The sequence below is a fragment of the Stegastes partitus genome, unplaced genomic scaffold (assembly GCF_000690725.1).
Source record: "Stegastes partitus isolate 25-593 unplaced genomic scaffold, Stegastes_partitus-1.0.2 Scaffold929, whole genome shotgun sequence".
Taxonomy (NCBI): Eukaryota; Metazoa; Chordata; class Actinopteri; family Pomacentridae; genus Stegastes; species Stegastes partitus.
In genome coordinates, this window is record NW_007578660.1 from 45880 (window position 1) to 70474 (window position 24595).

The following is a 24595-nucleotide window of genomic DNA, read 5'->3' on the forward strand; positions in this document are numbered from 1 at the left end:
TTCTTCGCACAACCAGGAGGCTGTGACTGTCTTAGCAGCAAACCACAGTCGTGAGTCAAAAATTCAGGGACAACAGGCAGTGTTTTCACAAAGCAGACAGACGACAAATAGGGAAACAAATTAAAAAGGTAAGCAGTAAAATATCTACAGTATGGAGAGCAAGCATTTGTGGGAACTAGGAAAAATGTTGTCCATGTTGATTACAGGTTTTTAAAATTTTTGTAAAGCGAATAATGAAAGAAAGTCAACCTTCGTTTTTCTTTTTGTATGATTCATGGCATTTTAACTTTGTCACCACTGCACATACAACATTTCTCTCTACTTCTAGCTATAGTCATGCTGTTTCCATCGAGGTGCAGCCTTTTATACTGCAGTAAAAAAAAAAGAGTCCACACTGAGTAAAAATGTAAAAGGAGTTTAAAAAAAAATATCTAAAAGATAAAAAAAGGATATTATCTCAATCTCCAGCAATGAATCTACAGCACTAAAAGCAAAATGGGCTAAATGATTTCCCTCTCCTGAAATTAATTCAACTGCTGCTTTATTTTTTGACTATTCAAAACAATCATTCCACCAAGGACACAGTGTATCACGCTGTGTGAATGTGTTCAAGGAGAGTGAAAGAAACCACTCACAGACCAGCATGTGTTCAACTAATGATTATCTCTGGCAAACATTAGTGTGCATGTGTGTGCCAAAGCCAGCTGAATGACCTGCATATGCAGTCACATGAAGACGCGTTGTCAGTTTCAGGCCTTGCTTCTTCTTTTTTGACTGAAAGGGATGATGAGTCAGGCATCCCAAGTAAAACAGATTAAATTAAATAAGTATCCACAGGGGCCAAAACAGATCACAATGCCATAATAAACCTATAAAAATTAAGTGGCTATGACAGCCAACTAATGATGGATGTGATGACAGTTCTGGGTCTCGCCTGAGCCTTCATGCGTGAGATGTAAAGACCGAACCCTTGCCTCTGATACAGGTAGACACAGTTACTCCCCACATCAAACAAAATCTGCACTTACATTGTGTGTCAGCTCAAAGTATTTCTGGCATGCCAGCTGGTAGTGCATTCCTTTAACCAGCTCCAGGATCTGCAACAAAAGGCAGAGTATACAAAAAGAAAGTTAAACTCTTTTCAAGTTAGATACTGACGCAGTGCATTTACAGAGGATGCTGTCGACAGTTTGTGTTGCTGCAGCCCTGTATTCAAATGTTGTTTTTATTGGCTTTTGGTCAATTACCTCATAACAAACATACCTCATAAATCATAATGACAGCAGTGAATCCATCCTGTAGGAAATCTTTGCAAATGTAATAAAAACAGATCACTTATTCGGGCTAATTTAAATATTCATGCCCTGAGTCAACAGTTTGTAGAATAGCCACTGGCAACAATTACACATTCAAGTCCTCTGGTATATCTCAATTTTTGAATTTCCTGTTTCTTTACTTATTGAAGTTCTGTAAAGTTGAAAAGGGAGTGTGTGCGAGAAGGCAAGTCTGGAGCTCAAGTTTTTGCTGGGTCACATAAGGGCTCTCACATTCTTAAAAAGAAAAAAAAATACTCAAAACACACTGTAGTGGTGTGGCTGCATACTCAAGGTGAGCGACCTGCTGAAAAATAAATTCAAGGTCTTCAGCAGTCAGTAAGAGAGACACTCTTCTGAGGAGTCTGTCTGCATTCGGTTCCTTCATTATTCCCTATATTCCTGAAGGGTGCCTCCAGCGTGATACTGCCAGCAGCATGCTCAACACTGGGGCTGCTGTTAGATCAGTAATGAGCTATGCTCTGTTTCAGCCAGATATTACAGTTTTTATTACAGGTTTAGTTTGCTTAGTGGAATGTTGGGAGCATTTGCAAAAACGCACACTAAAGACTGATAGTAAAGGGAAAACAGTAGGTGTGCTGTCAGTATTAGTTCAGTTTTCCCTCATGCCAAAGGGCAAATATCACATGAATGCAATAACAGGATTTCATTTCTTGTTTGTGAGGTTTATTCTCGAGGGTTCCAAGAGGGTCGGAGAAGGATGTTGATGATTTGCAAGACATTTGATTATCTTGTTACACACTAACAATTTTTTCATTTCACGTCTTCTATGAAAAGGTGTCGGGCGTAATCACATGAAAACAACAGTGTCGCAAATCAATATGGTTTTGGCAATTGTGTCTATGTGGAAATACTGTATAGACATTCCTAGATAAAGTCTTTCTAGCTTGATGATCCTGACAGTTCACTATGATGTTGACATTTACTGCTTTAGAAAAAACATCTGAAACTACTACGTGGCTTGTCATAAAATAACTTTACTGATCTAGAAACTTTTAGCTCGGGCCATTGTCACGTTATTTGTGTTCAATGCTGATATACAAATATTAGCATACTAAAACTCCAAAGCAGTATGGTGAGCATCAAGATGGACATCATAAAAGATCCCCAAAAGTAAAGCCAAAATATCTGCACAGTACTGCATGGAGCAATACACTGACACCAGGTCTCTACCACATGGTCACTAATGCAGAGTCTCGGGTTGCAAAAGACATCATCATGCAAGATGGCAGAGTCCACTTGACTCGACTTTTGTGCAATGGGAAGAAGTGATGATGCATCATCTATCTTGAGATATAGTCTATGCTATTGCCATTGTGAGCATGTTAGCGTTAGCATCATAAACTGTTTATGAAGATGGATGTAGCCTCCAGGTTTAAAAAAAGTGAAGCCAATGCAGAAGTGACTTCAACCAGCAGGGGGCGACTCGTCTAGTTATCTAATTGTGTAGAAGTGTTTTCATTTAATTTGTTACCTCAATTAATACCGTTCCTAAAGAAGTTAGTGTCTATGTTGCTAGTTTCAAGACTTTCTGAATACAGTCTGATGGTAATTTCATAAATTGAGGTCCCGTTTCGAGCAATATAGGTGAGCTTTGCTTTGATGGACATGTAGCTACCATAGAGACATACATCGCATCCTTGAGTTCTCAGTCAGACCCCTTGGTCCTTAATGCTGGTTTCAAAAGACCAAGATAGCAACAGCCAAATTCCAAACTTGAGGCCTCAAAATGGTAGTCGCCAAACCAATGGGTGATGCCATGGTGGCTATGCCCATCATTTGTATGAGTCTGTGGTTGGCATCAAGCTCAAAGCACCACTGGGTTTAAGTAAGGTCTCACACAGCCTCCAGAATGGCAACATACCATTACACTTGTAGGCTGTAATCTACAAGGCAAAACAATTGTCAGCACAGTGTCCCTCCGTAGCTTTAAAGGTTACTTCACAGATTTTACACAGATTTAGATTTTATCAAGCTGTTGCCAAAACAAAGTTTCCTGCATAACTCGATAGACCCTTGGCTAGGGTGTAAATGCTGTGAGCAGCAAGTCACTGGTTCAATTCCCAGCCAGCCAGGACTTTACTGCATACCAGTCTTCTTCTCTCTTCCTCCACATTTCCTGCTTCTCTACACTGCACTATTGGAATAAAGGCAAGAATGCCAAAAGAATAAAAAAGCATAACATTTCGTGACACTGTGGAAGAAAGGTAGCATACAAAATGTCCCCAGTCAGAAGCGGATAATAGTGGCCAGAGGGCTCTTCAACCATTTGACAGACCGACAGCACACAGGACGGCACCCACCTGACTGATTCCACTGGGAGACACCTTGTAGAACTGCAGCTTCTGCTTCAGCAGCTCTGGATCACTGTGACGGAATGGGCATCCTACCAACACGAGAGGAAAATTAATTGCAATAATAATTAGATGTGTAAATAAATCATTAAGACAGCATACAGCATGCAGATGGGAAGAAACTGAAAGATTCAGCAAGTGAAAACTACAGAGATTTTAGGGAAGACAATGTCCACAGAAAATTGCTTCACTATTTCAATGCCAAGACGCCTGACTAAAACGCCAGATAATGACCGCTGAGTGGCTTATCAAACGGGTAACAGCTTCTTCCAAACAGCCATCAACTCACCATGATGGTCGCCTTGGCTGGGTGGGTTTGATAAAATCACCTTCATGCAACTGTAGGGGGTGTAGTCTGTTCGCTTGCCTTCTTTGCCAAACATGTGGCGGATGCTGTAGGCATATGCTTTGTCAAACTATGGAGAGAGACAGAGAGAGAGAGAAAGAGAGAGAGAGAGTGGGGGGGAAGAGGAAGAGAAGGCATTAGTGAGGATGAGAGTGTAAGAGGGACAAGGTTGGGGTGAAAAGAGACATTGTCATACATCATGTCAGTTTTGACAGGGTGTTTTCTTCAATGAAATATAGAGCAATTAGAGAGGACCTGCTGTAGAGGTGTCGCTACACTTGAGATAGCTGAATTACGGATACTGTAATGTGGCCATCTTTCTCAGTGCTTTCTGCCCCTTGTCCTGAAGAGGGCTTTCATACGATATGAAGAGTATGTTTTAAATCAAGGAATTCGTGTAGGAATACCAACACAAAGTACGACTATTAGGCGCAACGTTCACAGCATTCCTACCGACATATATTGCACTTCTTGACTAGAAATGTACTATATGAGATCCATTTATGTGGAATATCTCAGGTGTTAGCAGATCCACCAAACAGACATTTTCCATTTAAACTTCTGAGATAACACTATACAGATTGTTTGTTTGATTCTTTGTTTTTGTCCTATAAGACAGTTGTTCTGGATATTTAGGACATGTTGAACAAGACATGATTTTCTGTTTTACATTGTGACAGGCATGTAATATAATTATAACATTTTAGAGATTCAAAATATAATCTAGAAGAATAATTGATAGTTAAAATAATCATATTTTGCAGCCACAGACTTTTATATAATATGTATTCAGATGTGAACAAAAAACATTTTAATTATCCACATGCTGAATAGATTTTTTCTGCCATGTTTTTGATTTACAGCGATTAACTCCAAAGTATTAGTGGCCATCGAGTGTATTATCCGGCTGCATTTACAATCTGACAAAAATAAACTTTGCTTATTTTTATCAAATATTCCCACGACGCACCGCTTTGCTGTTTAAATTCAGTCAAATGCCAAAACTTCTTAAATATATATCTGGGGAAAATCTATAACCTCCCAAGAAGTAAAAACATCAAAGTCAAGGACACGGGTCTACTGTATAAATAAACTTTCATGTGTCAGACTTCTGGAAGCCTTTGCATCATCTTCTATCCAGTTTCAAGCCAAAAAGCTGCTTCATATTTTTTGATGGGGGTCATTTTACACAATCTTCGCGGTGAACTCCTTTTTTTTATTGTACAGTAATTCTGTGCGGTCATTAAAATCCATTACAGTGACCCTGCCTCTAAAAACCAAAACAGTAAAATACACACAGAGTGCTCCGACAGTGGCGGAACACAATCACCATGACTGCACCCATCATAACGCATTAATGCTGCGATAAAACCTTTGAACTTGCTAATGTGACAAGCTGCAGTGGCAATTTAAAAACCCATAAAATCTTCTTTAAGCACAATAAATCAAATATTAATTATGTAGAGCTTCTAAGGATTCAAAAGGGCAATTTCCTGATTTAAGATTCCATTAAAAACAAAATGTGGAACTCCACCGGCACTAAAGTGTGTTTAATATGTATTATGTGAAATAATTTGAACATAAAAAAAAGGTCCTATGTGGTCTAAAAAGTGATATAAAGACTTCATGATAATATGATATTAAACTTTCAATTGGTCCATGCAAAACTGGGGTTAAAGTAGATTACAAAACAGCCTTCCTTCATATACCAGGATTAACTATCTTTAAAGCTTCAATGATAAAACTGTGTAACAACAGATGACATTTTTTAAAGACGGCATTCAGATTCCGTTTCAAGCAGATGCTGCACAGTGCAGCTTGTTCTTAACTTGTCCCATGAATGACCCTCCTCTAATACATCTACTCGGTTTCCTCTAATTGCCAACCGTGTTGCTACACTTCAACCTACACTTCAGATAATCCTGGATAAACCCTTATACAGCTGACCCTGAATTCACAAAATCACAGCGGAGAGACTAAACACATGCACAGAAGATGCATTAAAGGAGCTGAGCCGCATCTCTTCCAGTGCACATCTTGGCTCGTGGGGCTACAACAGTGTAACATCCCCCCACACTCTAGGACACATTCACAAAAACCTGCGGCAATGGAGACAGAGAAATAGGACACAATCAAAGGGATTACGTATGTGTGTGCATGTGTGTGTGTGCAAACTTGGCATGGCTTCTTAGGCTCAGTCCATAGTGACTGATGTGCCTGTAGCTCCAATCCCTCTTATGTGTAATACCATTAAAGTCCTTCGCGTTTTAATCTGCACAACAGGCCTTTTCACACTGTAAGAACAATGCAAGGTGAGGAGCTAGAAAATGCTATAAGTGCACACAAGTTAAGAAGTTTGATGTTGCAGAGAGAAGACACATCGCTTTTTAAAAAGGTCATTTACACACAAGTGGGGTTTAAACTAAAAGGCAATGGAATAAATTAAAGCTGCAAAGTCGCTAAAACACTACTAAAGCCTGCTGCAAGCTCCTAAGGCTGCACTGTCAGAGCTAGTAAAAGAGCCTATTAGAACAACAGAATTTACATCCTAATGATTTCGTTTTCTGCATCCATATTTACAAAATTAGAACCTAACTTCTGTAGTTGAGCCATCTGGCAAGGAAAGGTGAATGTTTCCTATCGTGTTTTTGTAAATCAAAAGCAGCAGGGGGACTGAAATCAGCTGATAGATTAGCTGAGTTAAACAAAAACCATAAATTATAATGACAACTTAATGTTTCAGGTAATGCATTGGCCTTTTTTTTTTAAATCAAAGCCATTGTGACATGCCATAGGTGTAAATAAAAAAAAAACACAATAATACTGGGTGAATTTATTTAGCTGCTTCCGTTGTGTGTTTGTTCATGCTGAGTCATGGCTGATTAGAATGCTTTAACAGAACGGAGCCATTGTGTTATTAGCAGCTACTATGTCAGGTCAAAACATCGAGTGTCATAAGGACCTATTGTAGGTACTCCACCTCTACTCAATCTGTATGGATGACACCATGACAGAGATACTTGAGCCTATATTCCTTTTTTTTCTTCTTCTTTTAAATTCCTGACAGACACTGTAAATCTAAGCTTTAAAGAATTCTGACCAATACAAATGCCACTGGATAGGTGCAATTATCCAAACCTCTTGTTTTCAACCATTTATATCAGATACCACAACGCACTAGCCAATATCCTGTAAATGTACGGACTGGAATCATGTATGCAAATTGTTGAAATGTTTTCTCAGAACCCCCGTGATTATCTAATTACAGTGAAATCCTGGCAAAGCGCGTGTACACCTGACGGCACCAGGAGAGCGATGCTGAAACACATCAGCCCTAAACTGAAACAGGCAATGATTCAGTTGTTAAACCTTGCACCCCAGACAGGTAGCTTTTCCTGAGATCTGGAGCTTGTGGATTATTTCCCCAATCTATAAGAGTGGAGATAAATTAGACCCCAACAAGGGCAGAGACATTTGTGTGAGCAGTAATCTGAGGAAAGTTTTTCAAAGCATTATCAATGGTGGCCTTCTTTATGGAACACAAGTCCCAGAGTAAAGGGCTAATTGGCTTTTTACTGAATCACCGTACTGCTGACCACGTTTACACTCTACAAACACACAAATTAATCATCACATGCACCAAAAACAAGGGTACATCTTCTGTATGGTTTATTGATCATAAAAAGGCTTTTGATTCAGTTTGACAAGCAGGACTCAATTAGAAATTTCTTCATATCAGCACAGAGGATAAAACTCTCTACATAATTAAGTCGTCGTATGACAACAATAAATGTGGCATAAAAAAAAAAACAACAACAAAAAAACGACGGATCTCTTCGCCCAAGCGTGGGGCACAGCGATGGATTATCACCAGTTCTATTTCATATCTACATCTCATTAAAAATCAAACCAAAACACTGCTATCTGACCCTAAACTATGATTAGAAATTGGCAGAATATCTCTCGGCTGTCAGAGATACAAAGACAAGAACAAACAGACTGTAGCTCCACAGAAAGGCCAGCACAAGAAGCTTCCAACCGAGTCTGTGGTCGCTGCATGACAGGTGAGGTAGAGACGGAGATAAACTTCCTCTTAAAATATGACGAATGCATTGATTTGAGACAGGAATACTTAAAAAGTTTAAGCTGGCAACCCCAAACTTCACCGAACTACACGATGACGAAATTCTGGTAGGAGAACGGCATGCAGCAGCAATGTGTGACAAACTGAGGGATACATAATTAAAACACATCACTGAATATGAGAAGTAGGTTGACACAGCCTATTATACAGCACACACACATACACACACACACACGCACTTAGTGTTTTCTCCACTGTCTTGCGATTTTCTGTACTCCACCTAATAAATTTTTCTTTTTTTCTTATTAACTTTCTCACCTCATGCTTTTTTTTGGAATTACACCATCCATTATGCTTCCACAATATTGTTAACCTGATGTTAATGCCAATAAAGCGTGTTGAAATGAAATTGAAATAGTAGTAGCATTATTCTGCAAGCAACTCATCAAGACAAAACCTCTCTTTGATTTTATAGGTTATAGGAGTCCTAATGGATTTCTGCATCCTGGCCTGAGTATTGAGTTGAACATTATTGTCTTCTATTTTTCAGACTTTCTAAATAGGATGGCGGAGGGGGAAAAAAACTAATTTCATACAAGATAGCAACAAAAAGGATCCTTTCAAATGTACGGTTACCAGCAGCAACACAACAGCGTACATTTGTGTCCAATCTCTTAGAGCAGTTAATGTAAAGTGTCATCTAATGACTCTTTCGTTGTTCCAATTATAATGTGAAAAACTGCGTCAGTTAGCGGGAATTAATTAACCTGAAGTTAACATCCTTAAAACAAGTGCTTCAAAAGCAGTCCTGCCCTGAGGCAATACAACCAACTAAAACGTGGTACAAACAGACATCCTCCAAATGAATAGGCTAACTTCTGTGGCAAGAAAAATGGATAGATCAAGTTGATTTTATCAATTTTCTCTCCCTCTAGTCTAATATTACATTGCCTCTTCCTCCAGGCCTCCCTTTCGGCATCGCTGCCTCCCATCTTTTTCTCGGTGCCTGTCGCATACTAATGAGCAGGCTTTGTGCAGCCTGCCACAAAGTGCAGTCCCTGACACAACACATACATCACAGTGAGAGCTGCGATCTGGTCAGCACCATTCTGCTGCCTCTGCTGTGGAACAAGAGCTGGGCTTTGTGCAGAGCCCATCACACTTTCTCTGGGAGCTTGTACATGGGAAGCAAGCCACCTCAGAAATGGGGCACCAAAGAGAGCTGTAACATGAACTCCCAGTGTGCTGTGGTAGCCACGAGGCTCTTACTGAGGGCCAATAACAGATGCTATGATAGGATGGAGTGAAAGCAGAAAAGATGGACGCTGTTGTATTCCTCTAAACACGAGCTTTAACAGGTGTCAGTGGCAGTTATTGTGTTTTTGTAGCAACACAAAAAAATAATGGGAATTCTCTGAGTGGCCAAGTGAAAATACTTTTTGTAATGTCTGCGTACAAAAAAAAAACAACCCTCTTACTGAATTAAATCTTTAGGAGGGAAGAAAAACTAAAATAAAAATATCCACCCTGGCTTCTAACATAGTCTGCTGCATGCAAAAATATTTCAAAGAGTACACAAAAAATATTTGTTTATGGGGCGCTGCTATAGCTCACCTGGTTGAGCTGGCATCCCATGTACAGAGCTATAGTTCCAATGTGGAGGTCATGAGTTCGAATCCCGCTCATGGCCCTTTCCCACACATCCTCCCCCTACTGTTCTCCCCTACTTTCCTGTCTCTGTCTCACTGCTCTATCAAATAAAGGCACAAGGCCAAAAAAATATATATATATTTGTTTACTTCATCTCACATTACCAAAGCAACCTTATGAGTTCTCTGTATTGTTAGTCCTACCAGGACTTACCCTGTTTTAGATACAGGGGCTTATTGCAATTTATAAATCAGTTTAATATCAGTTTAATAATTGTTTTTTACAAGACCAAGCAGAAAATATTAATGTGTCTGCGATGTGACTACACATGAATATTTTCTGATTATAATATAATTAACTAACTAAACTAACTTAATAACTAATATAACAAATGAACTCACTAATTTTTGGAGCTTACAACACAAAATTGCACATTTCTCAATTTACATGACTAATCTACAAGACAAGTCTGTCTCATAGACTGTAATTTACTCAATTTAGGAGATTCTTAGATACACTAAGTGTTTCTTCAAACTTTTTTCTTAACAGATTGCGCTGACATGCAGACTCCACATGTGCACAGCAAAATGAGCAAGGTACATGTTGGAAACACTGAAAAGGAAGATGTGGCTGCAATAAGAAACAAAACATTAGCTATATGGAAATATTTCAGCTACGGAAAGGGTGATGTCGACCAAAAAACAGGTCTTCTGTCAGCAGTGTTACAATCATCTCCACTACATAAGGCATCACGACCATTTATTTAAATGTTCTATGCAGATGCACTCCCCGACAGAGCCATATGATTATTTCTCTCCAAATGGTGTCATTCAAGTCATCTGGAGAAAATCCCAGCATTTTTTTTAGAACAAAATAAATATTTCAGAAAAACAAAATATTTTTCCAATATCACACAATCTTAATATTTAGTGCCAAATCAAAACATTTCTTACATTTGACTGAAATTTGGTGTTTTGGAGGCATTTCATTCTTATCAGGCTTTTAATCTCTAAGCTTCCCACAATGACCTCTACAGCACAACATTTCTGCATCTGTTTAATTACATTTATACATCAGACTTTCTAAAACTCCTAATATTAAGAAGTGGTAATGCCAAACCCCTGTATTTATTTTTATTCACACCGTGTTCGCTGAGGATTTGGCCATGTCTTTGTGATTTAAAATCCTTGCTGCTCACATCAGTACTGCATCAATTTAGGCCACACCTGCCTTTAACCAGTTGCATATTAGCTCACTATTCCTCCCAATTTTACAAAGCTGCTCTTCTGCACTCAGTAAAGAGACGTGAACAGCCGTACAGTGTCAAAATAGCTTTTTTTTTTTTTTACATAGCAAACACGAGAGACTGAGGTTCAAGATATTCCCATGGGCCTGCTGAACACTTTGTCTGGCTGATGCAAAACATGACCTAGACTGGAAAGAGTGTCGGCTACCTGGAGTATCATGGCAGGGATGCCAACAGTGTGATCTGCTACAAATCATTATTCAAAGACAACATGGCTCGGGGATCAAGGACCATCCATACGTATTGCTGTGCTAGACTGCTGCTTCATGTGTCTGTTCAGCACAATGATTTCTTGGCACTCAATATGCACCCTATTAATACTGTACCTAATGATGAGCACTCAAAATGCAAATGACATGTACATGAATGTTTATCACTGTGGATCAGATTCACTGCATTTCCTGTATCTCTTGAGCTTTTAGCTATAAAATGTACATTATTATGATATGTAAACATGTCAAAACAACTCACTATCAAGTAGTCTTCCCACGGTCTTCCTTTTTGGTTTTTGTGCAAATATTTTGTCAATTATTCTTGTGGTCTATAAAACACCAGTGTGAACTGTGAGAAAATGCCCACCACAATTACCTTGAGCTCAGGGTGCTGTTGTTTTTTTGTCCAGCTGAGACTCCAAACCTCAAATAAATTCAGCTTTTTAGAGATGAGGAGAGGCAGTAAATTCTCACATTTAGGAGCCTAACATCAGCAAGTAGTTGTCAGTCTGGCTTGAAAAGTGGCTTAAGCAATTGATCAATTATCACAGTAGCTGATTAATTTTCAGTCAATTGTCAATTAATTGGCTAATCAGCTCTATTGTCAAGTGCTGAGAGCTGGGGCTGAGCAACAAACAGTATAATGATCCGTAACAGTCACGTCAAGCAAGTGATGCTGGTATCAGAAGTAAAAAAATATATACATACTGAAAGGTTTGGCAGAGGAAAGCACATCCAACCTGATAAAACTGGAGCCAAAAGTCATAGTTTGTAACCTCAACATACTGTGTGTGTGTGACTCTTCAGCCTTTACTGCTAGATACCACAAAACAGAAAACAGCTCCATTTATGTTTGATGAACTTTTAAGAGTTTCTTGTAAGAGAGCATGATATCTCAACAAGAAATTCCTAAGTGGTTTCGCTGAAGACAGGGCATAAAAAAAACTAGTCAAAAACCACAGTGAAGTCTGAATGAGCCATATCTCACTTCTAAGATAAGCCAGGCAAGGCAAGACGTACAGGGTGTTCTAGGAGTCTTTAGTGATACTGTACAGCCATTTCTGAAAAAGAAAGTCAACACAACCCCAGCAATTATCCATTTAACAGGCAGGTATTTTCTTATAAGGCCAATAAGTAAATGCATTAACATTTGCATAACCGGACTTTTGACCCGTATGTGCAACCCAAGCTGAGTCAGACACACTATGTCGAACATATCTGCAGCCATCTAATGACTTAACTAAGGAAACAAAACCTAAAGCTGTAGCTGCTGATGTAAGAAACAACACAACCATGTCAGAGCAGATTTTTTTTTACAAGCAAGTATAGACTTGTTTCTAATAAATGCATATTTAAAGCATTACAACAAGCATTGAACAGCATAATTAATTTCTACTTTATTGCACAGCATGAAATTCTATTTGTTCTATCTAAAGCATTCCATTATGTGTAATCTCCTGCCACTACTGTCTCTTATTCACATAAAGAGTAGGGCTTCTCTTCATGCAGAACACATTTAATGCATTTGGTGCGTCTCTCTCTCTCCCATTGAGAGATATAATAAGTGAACTCATAACCACTTGAGCCTTCATTAGCCTTATCAAAATACTGCACGAACATAAGTACAAAAGTAAACTTTCTTTCAATCCGTACAGCTTTGAAGGGGCCACTTCAACACCAATAAAACAGCACCAGCCATTTAGGTGCTGAATAGCACTCTGGAGAATCGAAGGTGTTCAGAAAAAAATAAACAGGAAAAAGAAAATATGAGTATTTGAATAAGGCCATTATATTTTGGCAATAAAGCTGGCTGATGTGTCAAAACTTGTTTTTTTATCGCTAACCTGAGTTATTGCATAATGGAGGCTTTGTGTTCTTTTTTAATTTTGTTTTTTTTTTGTTATTGTTGCTGTCTATGATCTTATTATAACAATATATCCCACAAGTCAATCACCTTGCTAGTTGCTGCTGGTTGCAGTGTTGTTTGGGTGAACAACGCAAATCAATTCAGCATTTAACAGAAAAGTGGTCAAAATTGACTGCAACATAAATCTAAAAAAAGATTTAAAAGTAATCAGATATTGTCAGCATTACCTTATCAGCATCCACTTTGCCTCTTATGAACTCAGACCTCCAGAACTGCAGAGCCTGCTCCAGAGAGAGGCCGATACCTTTGAGGAAGAGGCCGTACTGCATCCGACCACCGTGGCGGAGGTGGTGGTTCTCTCTGAGGTTCTGGTGGAGCTGCCTCATACACAGTGGGAATGACTTTCCTGAAAGCTAGAGGCAGTCAAGTCTTAATTACTAACATCAAGTGCAGCACAATATACTTAATCTGTGCCAACATGCACTATTTTGATTTTTACGGACGACATGCTAAGCTTCACGTGACATTATAATTATCTAGTGGTGCTAAATGTATTTTCTATTTATTCCTCAGGGCCGCCAGAATTTCTAAACAAATCTCATTCCTTCCCTTTTACGCTACCAATTTCCAAGCAAAAGGTGCTTGAAGCTGACATTTCCAGAATAGATGGTCAATGCAACTTACTGAGTCGATTTGCTCCAAGGAGATTTTTCCAACATTCTTCTGGATGCTGTAATCCTGTCCCACATACGCATGGCTAAAAGAAGAAATCGGGAAAACATTAAGTCTATGACAAATAAGATTGTTTTTCTGAAGCTATCTTCATGCAATTTTAAAAGCAAACAGGGCTGCCATGAAAACTGATTACGGCTTAAAAAAACATATGGTTAGGACCCATTGATGACACTTTAACTTAGTGTAATAAAAGGGTTAGGGTTCAATGTATTGTGATACATCAACTGTAATCTCCTGCTACACCAATTTAACACTGCTAAGCTGCAATCGGTCGATTTTTCACATTGGCAAACCCAAGGAGTCCAAAGTGGGAGTACATTATACCACATTGTGCTCCTCCTACCATTAAGATTAGTGACCTGCCCACTAATCTTGACAACCTACCCACTAATCCCCAACAACAATCAGGCATCATCGCTTCTTCCAGCCCTATATTCGTGTTTTATTTTATCTCGAGCTAAATAACCACCCGAGCTATTTTCTGAGCTACTCTCCACAGATACTGAAGCTGCAATGCAGTCTGCTATCTCGAAGAAACTTTTAAAGCAACCGTCTATTGTTGCCGTTTCACATTACAACGACTTCCTTAGTGAATGTGTCAAAAGCTTTTAGTAGGGTGTACAGACTCAGGGATTAGCAGAGCGAGAATTTATTTATTTTTTAAAGGTGGTTGTGTTGGTAGATACAAGTAGTTCTGACATTTAAAAACTCAATCAAATAATTCAATTGGATGGCTGCCCATAATTTTTTGTCTATAAAGTAATTAATCAGCTTTGTAGCGGCTCTACACTGTGTATTCCATTATGTTGTTCATGAGTTGCCATTTATTAGCCTCTTATGACTCCATCTAGTAATCCGGTCCAAACTACGACTTCCATCAGTACCCACCAATATATCCCCAATTCAGCATATGAAATCTAGAAGAAACGATGTACCCGCCTAATTACTTTAACAACAGCGGTAGATGATGCTGCTATGGCACAAAAAGTTTGTACAACATGTGGACTTGTCTTCAGGGACAAGGTGGGTTGACTGAGACCAGCCACAAGCCTCCAGTGTTTTTTGGTGCCAAAGATCAATCCTGTCAGACCTCTTTTTCAACAGAGTCCTGACAAAATGGCAGCAAAGTTATCAATCCTGCTGCTTACCTGAGGTGGTTAAGGAGCGGTTGGAGCCGTTCATCAGAATGCACGGCCGGTAGCGAGCGAGCTGTCAGCTGCAGAAGAGATGGGCATCACATGACTAATGGCAAATAGTCTAGGTCAAAGGATTAGAACAGCCTAACGCTGCAGGATGAATTACAAAACAAGGGAAATACATGGCATGGCAGTTAACTTGAACAGGTTGGCCTAAGTGCATCTGATATTTAAAGTTTAAAAAAAAACAAAGGTAAATAATTGTCCACTTGACAAATCCTGCAAAAGCTGTGAGGTTTGTGATTGAGCAAATAATTTACACGTCATGTCACCATCCTAAAACATCTGTAATATATGAAAAGGGTGATTTCCTACAACCCCAGTCTACTCCCAACATTTCTACGTTTTCGTGCGCTGCCTCAGTCTGTTCGCAAAAAAGCTTTACATAGCCCAATTGCTTCATAAGCTCAACTCTAATTAGAGACACTCTTAACCAATCAAAGTCTGCCTGACATGAACACCTACAACATCGTGAGATACTGTATTCAGTTTGTCACAATGAATGTCAGACCAATAACTGGAGTCATGTGGAGAGGCAGCTTTCAATTTCATACCTTTTTAATGACACATTTCCTGTGATACCCGTTGCTGTCCCCAGTGAAAGGAAATAACCATTATAGTAACACAATGGCACCGTTACAAGAAAAATAGCTTTGAAGAATTTTTTCATTCCAACAGTTAGTGGTCCGGATAATTACCTGGAAATGGGAGAACTGCACAACCGGACCGAGTTGTTGTTTTTATTTGTGTTATGGTTTTTCTTTTTTAATTTGGAAAGGCTGGCCCAGACTGTTCCATGACAGAGAACATGTGTTCGTAATACGGCAAATCATGTACATCTTGCTAAAATTGGTTCCTTCCTATGTGAACACCACCACACAACACTGCGTCTAATCGTGATTGGGGACTAGAATCTGCAGCTGATGTTGTTTTCAAAGTGAAGCCCTTCGAGGATTTTTTTGGCTGAACAACACATAATAAACTTCTTTCTGAGAAATATGAAACACATCACCAGAAGAGCAGGTGAAGGCTTAGTACCCTAGTTGCTCTGCATGCAACCAGGGATTAGCAAGCTACATCTAAAACCGCTCTCCGAAAGCACAGTCCTATAATTCAGGTAATCACACAATTCAATTTACCAGAAGTGAGTTTTAGATGAGTAGTTCAAATTGCCAATAAGCATTTTAGATCACTGGCTAAGTGGAGCCTACTCTTTGTCATGAACACGAGCATTACCTGAAAATCCGCTGATTGAAAGCGACAACTCGGTTAAACACAAGTCGCAGACAACAAAACGCTACCACTGAACAAAAATGGATCTTTGTTTGAACTGCCAGAGAATTTTCTATGCACAAAGCAATGAACTAACAGATTCGAGACAGACTCAGACAGCTGCCTCTGCTGTCTTTTCTGACTGAGTGCTTTTAGTTGTGTTTACAACACGCTAGAATAGTGCATAAACAGAAGGAACCTTGACGACGTATTGCAAAACACTCTGTGAAATACTCACATGTGTTTTTATGAGCATTCACACAAAACCAGTATGAAATGCTGACACGTATTTTGTCATTAATGACAACATACTGCATGTGAAAATGCTAATGAAATAAGCATGGAGACTGGGCTTCACTTGAGGATAAATAAAAACGTGAGCTCTGATTTAAGCACATGCATGACCACTGCTTAAGTCAATACCAACGAGTGAAACATCTTAATCACACGGTTTTAAAAGGTGATACACTTTAAGGCTGTTTTCAGTTTCATGTCTACAATGGCAGTCATGTGTAAGAATCCTCAGCTCTAATGATGCACACTTGTATTTGTCTGCCCTTCAAACTTTCCTTATCATTGAACAGAATTGTGTCTTTAGAGTTTATGAATCAACAGGATCATTTATCTTTGCTGTGCTTTTGCAGTCAGTGCTGCTTGATTAGGATATGAGCAGTGAAGTTTCAGTACTTTTATGGATGATTAAATTGATCCTTGGTCACTCTGTGTGGACATATAACAGCAAAGGGGCCCATTTTCAGCAAAACGAGGACCCAATTATGAAAACAATGGCGCCTTCATATTGATCCAATATTTACTCCAACATGCTGCACAAATACAAAAGTATAGTGTAATTTACTTTAGACACCTATGGATACTTTTTATTTCCTTTTACCTTTGCAATTTCCTGGGCCGGTCTGCTGATGGATCAACAACACTAGGTGATACTTGCTCTATAATTGTTAACCATGCGCTTGTTCTGAACTTAATTTTCCAGAACAAACAAACAAACAAACACAACTACAATTACTTCAGGTATCCAATTTCCACACAATGCTGGCTGATAAATTAAAATCTACATAAACTCTGATTAAAAAGGTTGCAATTCCAATCAGAACAGTGGTGATTTGCCAGTCTTTATACTGGCATATTTTATTGTTTCCTCTCTTTGTAAGTCAACTAATTAATAGATCAAGTCTCTTTATAAATCATACACTGCCACTGCCTTTGGTTGTTGATCATGTTTGTGCCTGTTTCCAAGTCTGGACTCCTCACTGCAATGGAACTGAACTTTGGTTGTCTCCTCACATATATTATACAGATTGCCTCTGGTTCCCAAACATTGCATTTCATATCCCTCGGGGCATTCCATGCAACACACAAGCATTGTGATAATGCGCCGTCACAGGCACCCTCCAATGGCCTAAAAAAAACATCATGCCTGTAGGGACAATAAGCACTTTCCTACTAGTTGTCTCCAATCTTTCCTCCAGACATTTTATGTCATGTGTGCATACTTATTCCCCTCATCTGAACCTTGCATTTCTACGGATTCCCCCTCAGGGCTGTGAAGGCAACAGCAATTTAACAATTTGCCTTATGGAACCAGGCTTTTCTGTCTACATAAAATGCATGTAAATAAAGTACATGGGCAAAGTAAAAACGTCTGGACGCTACGGTACAAAGTGAAGGTGTGTTGAGGTGAGTTAGACGGGTGTTGATTGAACTCTATTGTACTTTTTAAGGTCAGAGTTGTTGGTATTGTATTGCATAGCATTACACTTTAATGCTGATGACTGATTTAATTCCTGAAAATACATGTACTATAAACACTTACTGCAAGAGCTTTAGACAGCCTGGTGCGGAAATCATTGAGGACAATGGTGACAATATCCTGTTGAGGGATGTACACGTAGCCTGCTTTGAGGTACACTTTCCTTGCCCTCACTAGATCCAGGGCATCTTGAAATGGAACCTTCAAAAAAAGAAAAAATAGAGATTGAGAGGAAAATTAAATAACTACTACATTCAAAAGATATGCATAAGCTTTAAAATGTGATCCAGATTGTACACTTATTCTAGTGATGTTCAGTAAAGCAAATGGGACGATTTACATGTCCCAATGAAGTGTATGCTATGATATTTCACTGTTTCATTTTCATTTTGTGAATGTAATCAGAATTTAAAGTTAAAGGTCATGATGGTGATTCGTTCAGATTTGTCCACCATGTAAACGTGATTGAAAAACACAATGTCAATGCATTCCTTTAGTAGTAAGGCAAGACACAAAGACGTCGAGTCGTAATTCTGCATTTGGAAGAACATGAAGTCTCCAATAAGTTGACTTAAACTGCCTCAGGGAGGAATACTTGCTCATTTATTTGATATCATAAGATGGCCTGTCTCTATCTGACAAGATATTGGCCCCGAAGGTAGGGGAGTTGAAGAAATAAAATAGAACTAAGCAGACATATCTGAGTTTTTCTCCGATGTAATAAATGTTCTATTTTTACAAAGAGTTCACAGTTCGCTGCCCTGCCTTGCTGGTACTCTTGGGCAGGTTGCGATTACACAATATGGATGACAGTAATGAGAAAGCCGGAGTGGTATTTAGTCCTGAGGCTAACATTGGACAAAAGGAAGACGTTACCACCATAAATCCAGTTTTATGGATTTGCATTCCTTTTCTTGTAAAAAGGATGTAATTTTTCCACACAGCCTACTTTACACTATAAGCTATTACAGATGCTTAACGTATGATATATGTTGTTAAATGCAGAGGTGGTTGATACTTTAGAATACGTCTAAATGGAAACCGATCTACGTAGACAGAGAGTTCAAGCTGTCATCATACTTGTTTTACATTCATTTTTAATGACCTTAAAGCATTGCACTTCAAAACATGAAAAAAAACAATGGCATCTTGTTTAGATGTCTTGCTTTGGTGACTTATATTCACTGTTTGGGAACGACAGGAATGCAAACTGTAACCCAATACTGTATATGAAAAACATGTGTTGTGGAAGCATAAAGGAAAGAAATGATTAACTCACTTTGTAGAAGTCCTGATCCTCCACCTTGATTCCACTGCCACCGTAGCTGGAGTGGACAAGTTTTCCCGACAGAGCCTTCTTCTCCTCGGCGCTAATCTGAAAAGTTTTTGATGAGTTTTAGTGACAAGCTGCAAAAGCTGAACTGTGTCAGTGTTAATATAATAAAGGTTGTCACTCATGAAAACCAAACGCCCTTCATAAAATGATAGCACTGTCTTTGTTCTTGTTTGACACGTGTTGATGAATTTATAAAGAGACTATTAAATGTTTTGATTTTTTTTCTAGGTATTCATGTATATTATTTATGTAATTATTTCATTAAAACCTAGTGTACAGCTTTATTTATTATCTCTGAAATACCCTGCGCTAACAACTACATTTTTACAAAAATAAAAAAAACTGAGAAACTTTTTAAATTAGCGTTCAAGGGAATCCTTAATGTTCATGGGTCCTATTAAAGTGATCAAACAGCTCCATCTAGTGAAAATACAACTGAACTCCACTGTGGTGCAAATGCTTATATTCACTGTAATATATATCAGTAAGTTGTCAATTCATTTTTTTTTTCTTTCTTCCTCCTTATTTATGTTTTCTTTTCCTAATATCTAGTAACACACAGGTTTTCGTGTCAATCAAACATATTGGTAAATTATTGTACAAGGTCCTACAAAACAGGAAAAAGCACTCACTGTACAGTATTTGTCATTTGTGACATTAATGAATATTATTTTTGCTGACATAAAACCCAAGCTCTGCTTATTACCAAAAAGGTTAAGTTTAGCTTTGAAGGTCAGCATTAAAATGCATAATGTTTATATTAGTCAAGTTTTTTTTTTTTTTTAAGCACATTCAAAACAACCAAAGAGTGAAACAAAAGTGCTGTACAATTATAAATGGCATCCCATAAGACACAAACACATTGACTGAAAGACACATCTGCATAAAAATACAATGAAATAAAGAAAAATAAAAGATACAACACAATAAAAGATGAAGCCAGGACATCAAACGTCTATAGATTAGTCTATATGCCTTTATTTCCCCTAACAAGGTTTTCAAAAACTTACTGCGTGATACTGAAGATTATTCTTTTGAAGAAGTTCAAGCTTTTGTTCCGGAGGCAGGTCAGTGAAACGGTAGCGGAAAAGATCAACTTCCTGTTGAATAAACCAGCGCCTCAGATCTTCCCTTTAAGATACCAATAAAAAATAAACATTTATCAGGTGCATTTAGACGATTTGCATTTTAACCCCATTTTTCTGTGTTTTAAAATAAAAAACTTACGTTTGGCAGTAGGCAAGTCGGAGAATGAAGTGGGAGATATGGTCCTTTCTTCGCTTCTCGTGTTCACTTGGTCCAGTCTGAGATTTTCTGTCCTCCTTAGTGAGTTCAGAAACATGCAGTATTTTTAATAGCATATTCATTCTGTTACTCATTTCTTAACTTATTGTCAATTTGGGTAGAATTAAAATATCCAATAAATGTCTGATTTTTAAGGTGACATTTGAGACGTAAGAAAGTATCACCTGCTGTTTGTTTGTTTTGTAAACTACAGTCCTGTTGACAACACCTGTACGTCATTCCCCATTAATTTTGATATTTGTAATTCAGCTTTAATTGGCAATCAATTATCCAGTCTTGTGCTCACTTCTTCTGTATCTGTGATCTCTTCTTTTATGTTTTGATCCCATTATTCACACACAGTAAAAAGTAGGTGTTGGCATTTTCATGTATTTCTATGTTGGCTGTTAGTCGCCTGCACAATACTAAAATAATTTGAGTTTCAAAATGATAATAAATCAGCCAATTCACTTGGTTCGTAACAGCCAGTTATATCACAGGCCAATACATCTTTATTTTCCCTGTAAATCAAGTTTAATTACTCTTATCTTCACTAGCAATCCATATTAACACTATTTAAAGCATCCTTTTAAAAAAAGAGAATTTCCCACAGTAAATGAAGACACTGGTTTCTTCTAGTCTGCATCTCTGGTGCTGTTAATGTCTCTGACCTTCCAGTCGTGCTATCACAAAAACATCCCCACCTTTAACGTCATAAAAGCCAATGGTGTACATCAAGCTATGTACATAGTGACAAGCTGAGGGTGTATACACACAGTTGCCAGTTTATTGGAGACAAGTAGCTGGGAGTCATTTTAAAGCAGCCACTCGCACAGAGGAGTTACACAACAGCTTGTTCCCAAACCCCACATGAAAACCCCCACCTTGGAAATAGCTATGGAGAAGTCACTTTGTGATAAAGCTTTAAGGGTGGTGTTTAATCCTACAGTAAATGCAATGAATGCAGCACTGCTAAGTATTAAAATTGTGTTCATTTCTTGTAACTCTGAGCATACTCACAGTTTCCGATTTGTAGGGAAAGTTCAGGTTTTTCAACTCATGGTGCAGTTTGTTGTTGTATTGCTCTGACAGTTTCACATAGCTCACTCCCAAATTCTCAACGCTCTTCAACACTGCAGGGGCATTAAAAGGAAAGTTTTAGAATTGAACACGTCTTCAAAACATGTTAAAATCCATGTCAGTGCAACATGAGAGCACAATGCTAATAGTAGATTTCAGATCACTTGAGTAGTGTGAGACCGCAATCTTACATTTCAGTCTTTCCACAGCAAATGTCTCAAACTCAGAGAGAGAGATGTTTTCAAGTGGAGGCTGTCCATAGAACTGCACAAGCTGCCCATAGATCTCCGTCTGAGAGTGAGGGCCAAGCTTCTTTTGTCTGCTGATGAACTGCATGGTGCCTGATGGGAAAAGAAATCCAGGATGTTTAATGTACTGACAGATAGCAGGCCAGTGGTCATCAGCCTGCTATACCAGGTGTAACTACAAGTTTTAATTCTAATTTATTCATTCAGCCATTAAACTCACAGTACATTAAGGTATGGAGGGTCCATGTATAATGTGACCAAGAAAGAAAGCAAAAAGGTGTAGGCTCACAAATAATAAACATAGATAACATTAACAATAAAATATCATTGAGCAAAGTTAGTTAAATATGAGAAGTGTATTTAAGAAGAGCAGCTGAAAGTAAAATAGAAAAAAAGTCTGAGTTGATCCACGGATAAAATTGAGTCAAGGTTTAGAATGTTTTGCATCTTATTCCAGGTTTCAGGAGTAGAATAGTGAGTAAAACTGGATTTTCCAAGCTCAGTAAAAACGGTCGGCATCTGCAAAGTAATCCAATCATTTCAGTGTGTGTGGTAGGGACCCACATTAAAAGATAGCAATACGGTAATGTAAGGAGGATAGAAAAAATTCAGAGAGGAAGGGCCACCCAACCTCAGCATACAGCTCACATTAATGAGCATTTTGAGAATGCACACACCCTGAGATATAGACCAGTGAGAACGTCAGTAAATATTTATGTGAAAGTAAATAAGTTGCACAACTCTTTTCCAATCCACCAAGCTTTACCAGGTACTGGCATTTGGGAAGTAAAACACTGTACACAAGAAGATCTATGTGACCAACTTAAATGTTTCTGGACTCTGTATCTGTACAACAACTAGGGATGCATTCACCCTGTTTGGTCTGCCAGGTCACAGGCTGTTGTGGATGACTTTATAAAAACTGCATCATCCATTGATTACTGCCCAGCCTCTGTCACCAGTGTTGTACCATTCAAATTGTGTAGACTTGGCATCTTGTACAACTTTATTTGGGATATGGGGAGCATATATTGCACCACAAGTGAATATACACCCACTGCTATTGAATACAGAAGCGAGATGAAAGAAAAAATATGCCGGAAGTATTTTCACTCTGTCAAAATATGCTTTTATCTGTTGTGACTTGTCTAAACAGCTGCCTTTACTCGCCCTGCAGACGGACAACGGAACTAACCGGATGTGGCTAGCTAAGGATTTGTTCTGTTATACTGGATTCAACAGACTTCATAAAACAAGTATTATTTCCCTAACAACACCTGTGAAGACTTCAGTTTAGCCCGTTACAGACAGACACTTTCGCTAAAGTTAACGATACTGTATTCTCATCAACAATACATATCCCAGCGTCACGTTAGCAGCCTCTACGTTGAGAAAGATGTTAGCTAACATGTAGCAGTCAACTGTGGAAACTGAGGTAAAGATGGTCGGGCTCAAAAGAAAACTTTAACACACGAGCAACTGGAGCAACATTAAAACTAGAATATTGTCCTTACCTTACCTATGCGTCGATAGAGATCCCGCCAAACAAAGTGGGCTGTTCAACAAACGCGGGTAAATGATGACGAAGTGGCCAACTCAGGAAGAGAAACGCCAGTGTAATAGGGTGCGCTCGTTTAGTTTTCCCTACCGACCCGTCTGTATTTCCCATTGATAATAGCCTCAACAAAAACATAACCCAAAACTTCCGATTTCGTATGAGCAAATATCAACCTGTCTCGTATCTATACGTATGCCATTCAAAATAGGTCACGGTTAGTACATTGTGTCTTTTAGGAGACTTGTTTTTCCCCGCCAATACTGGCATAACAAAAACTGACGGGAGCTTCTGGAGTACATACCAAGTGCACTCACAACATGTGGGTTCACCCATAGACTGAAAGACCAATAAGTAGCAGGTTTTATGCACTCTTTATTTAAGGAGATGCTTTCTGCAATTAATAATCAATATTAATGGAAATTGAAAAACTATTAACCGTATCATACGCTCCTAACACGGATACATATTCTTAATTCAAACAGCTCAGCAGGGACCTGTCAAAGATAGGCAGTAAGTATTTATAGGAATATCGAAAATATTCAATATTAAGGACATGTAGTTGATTATTGTAATGAAAGATATTCTTAAACTACTATGTTCCTCCTGTTATGTGGAAGCTATACCTTTACCTTATATTTGAAAGAAAAATGTTGCACTTTTACTTCCTAGTACTTAAAAATCAATATTCACCTGTTACATTTAAGATTAACATTTTTAACTAGAAAAACAAACAAAACAAACAAACAAAAAAACATAGTAAGCCTTTACAAGTCAATGCATTAATTCAGCTATATAAATTTGTTAATACTAAACATTCAGATACAAATCTGAACACAATAATGGATACTTTGAAATTATATTTTTCAAATTTCCTCCTGTTATGTAAATGTTATACTTTTACTTTCTCCTCCCCTATATTCATTCATAATCAGTAGTCATCAATTGCATTCTAGTTTTTAATG

General features: G+C 38.4%; 1 protein-coding gene across 2 annotated transcripts in view; it reads right to left on the minus strand.

Annotated features, from left to right (window-relative positions):
• The window catches only part of prim2 (DNA primase subunit 2), a 26896-nt gene extending 3241 nt beyond the window's left edge, over positions 1–23655 (minus strand). The window contains exons 1-13 of one of the 2 annotated variants that reach the window (XM_008294009.1): positions 23595–23655; positions 22019–22168; positions 21768–21880; positions 20691–20785; positions 20474–20594; positions 19407–19502; positions 18191–18328; positions 15037–15104; positions 13838–13910; positions 13381–13566; positions 3978–4104; positions 3638–3720; positions 1029–1097 (exon numbers count right to left, since the gene is read on the minus strand). In XM_008294009.1, the coding sequence (XP_008292231.1) occupies positions 1029–1097; positions 3638–3720; positions 3978–4104; positions 13381–13566; positions 13838–13910; positions 15037–15104; positions 18191–18328; positions 19407–19502; positions 20474–20594; positions 20691–20785; positions 21768–21880; positions 22019–22163 (1314 nt within the window). In that variant the 5' untranslated portion in view covers positions 22164–22168; positions 23595–23655. Of the gene's footprint in view, positions 1–1028; positions 1098–3637; positions 3721–3977; positions 4105–13380; positions 13567–13837; positions 13911–15036; positions 15105–18190; positions 18329–19406; positions 19503–20473; positions 20595–20690; positions 20786–21767; positions 21881–22018; positions 22169–23589 lie in introns of both variants that reach the window. The other variant, XM_008294008.1, reaches the window with a different exon arrangement.
• Positions 23656–24595: the final 940 nt, after the last annotated feature.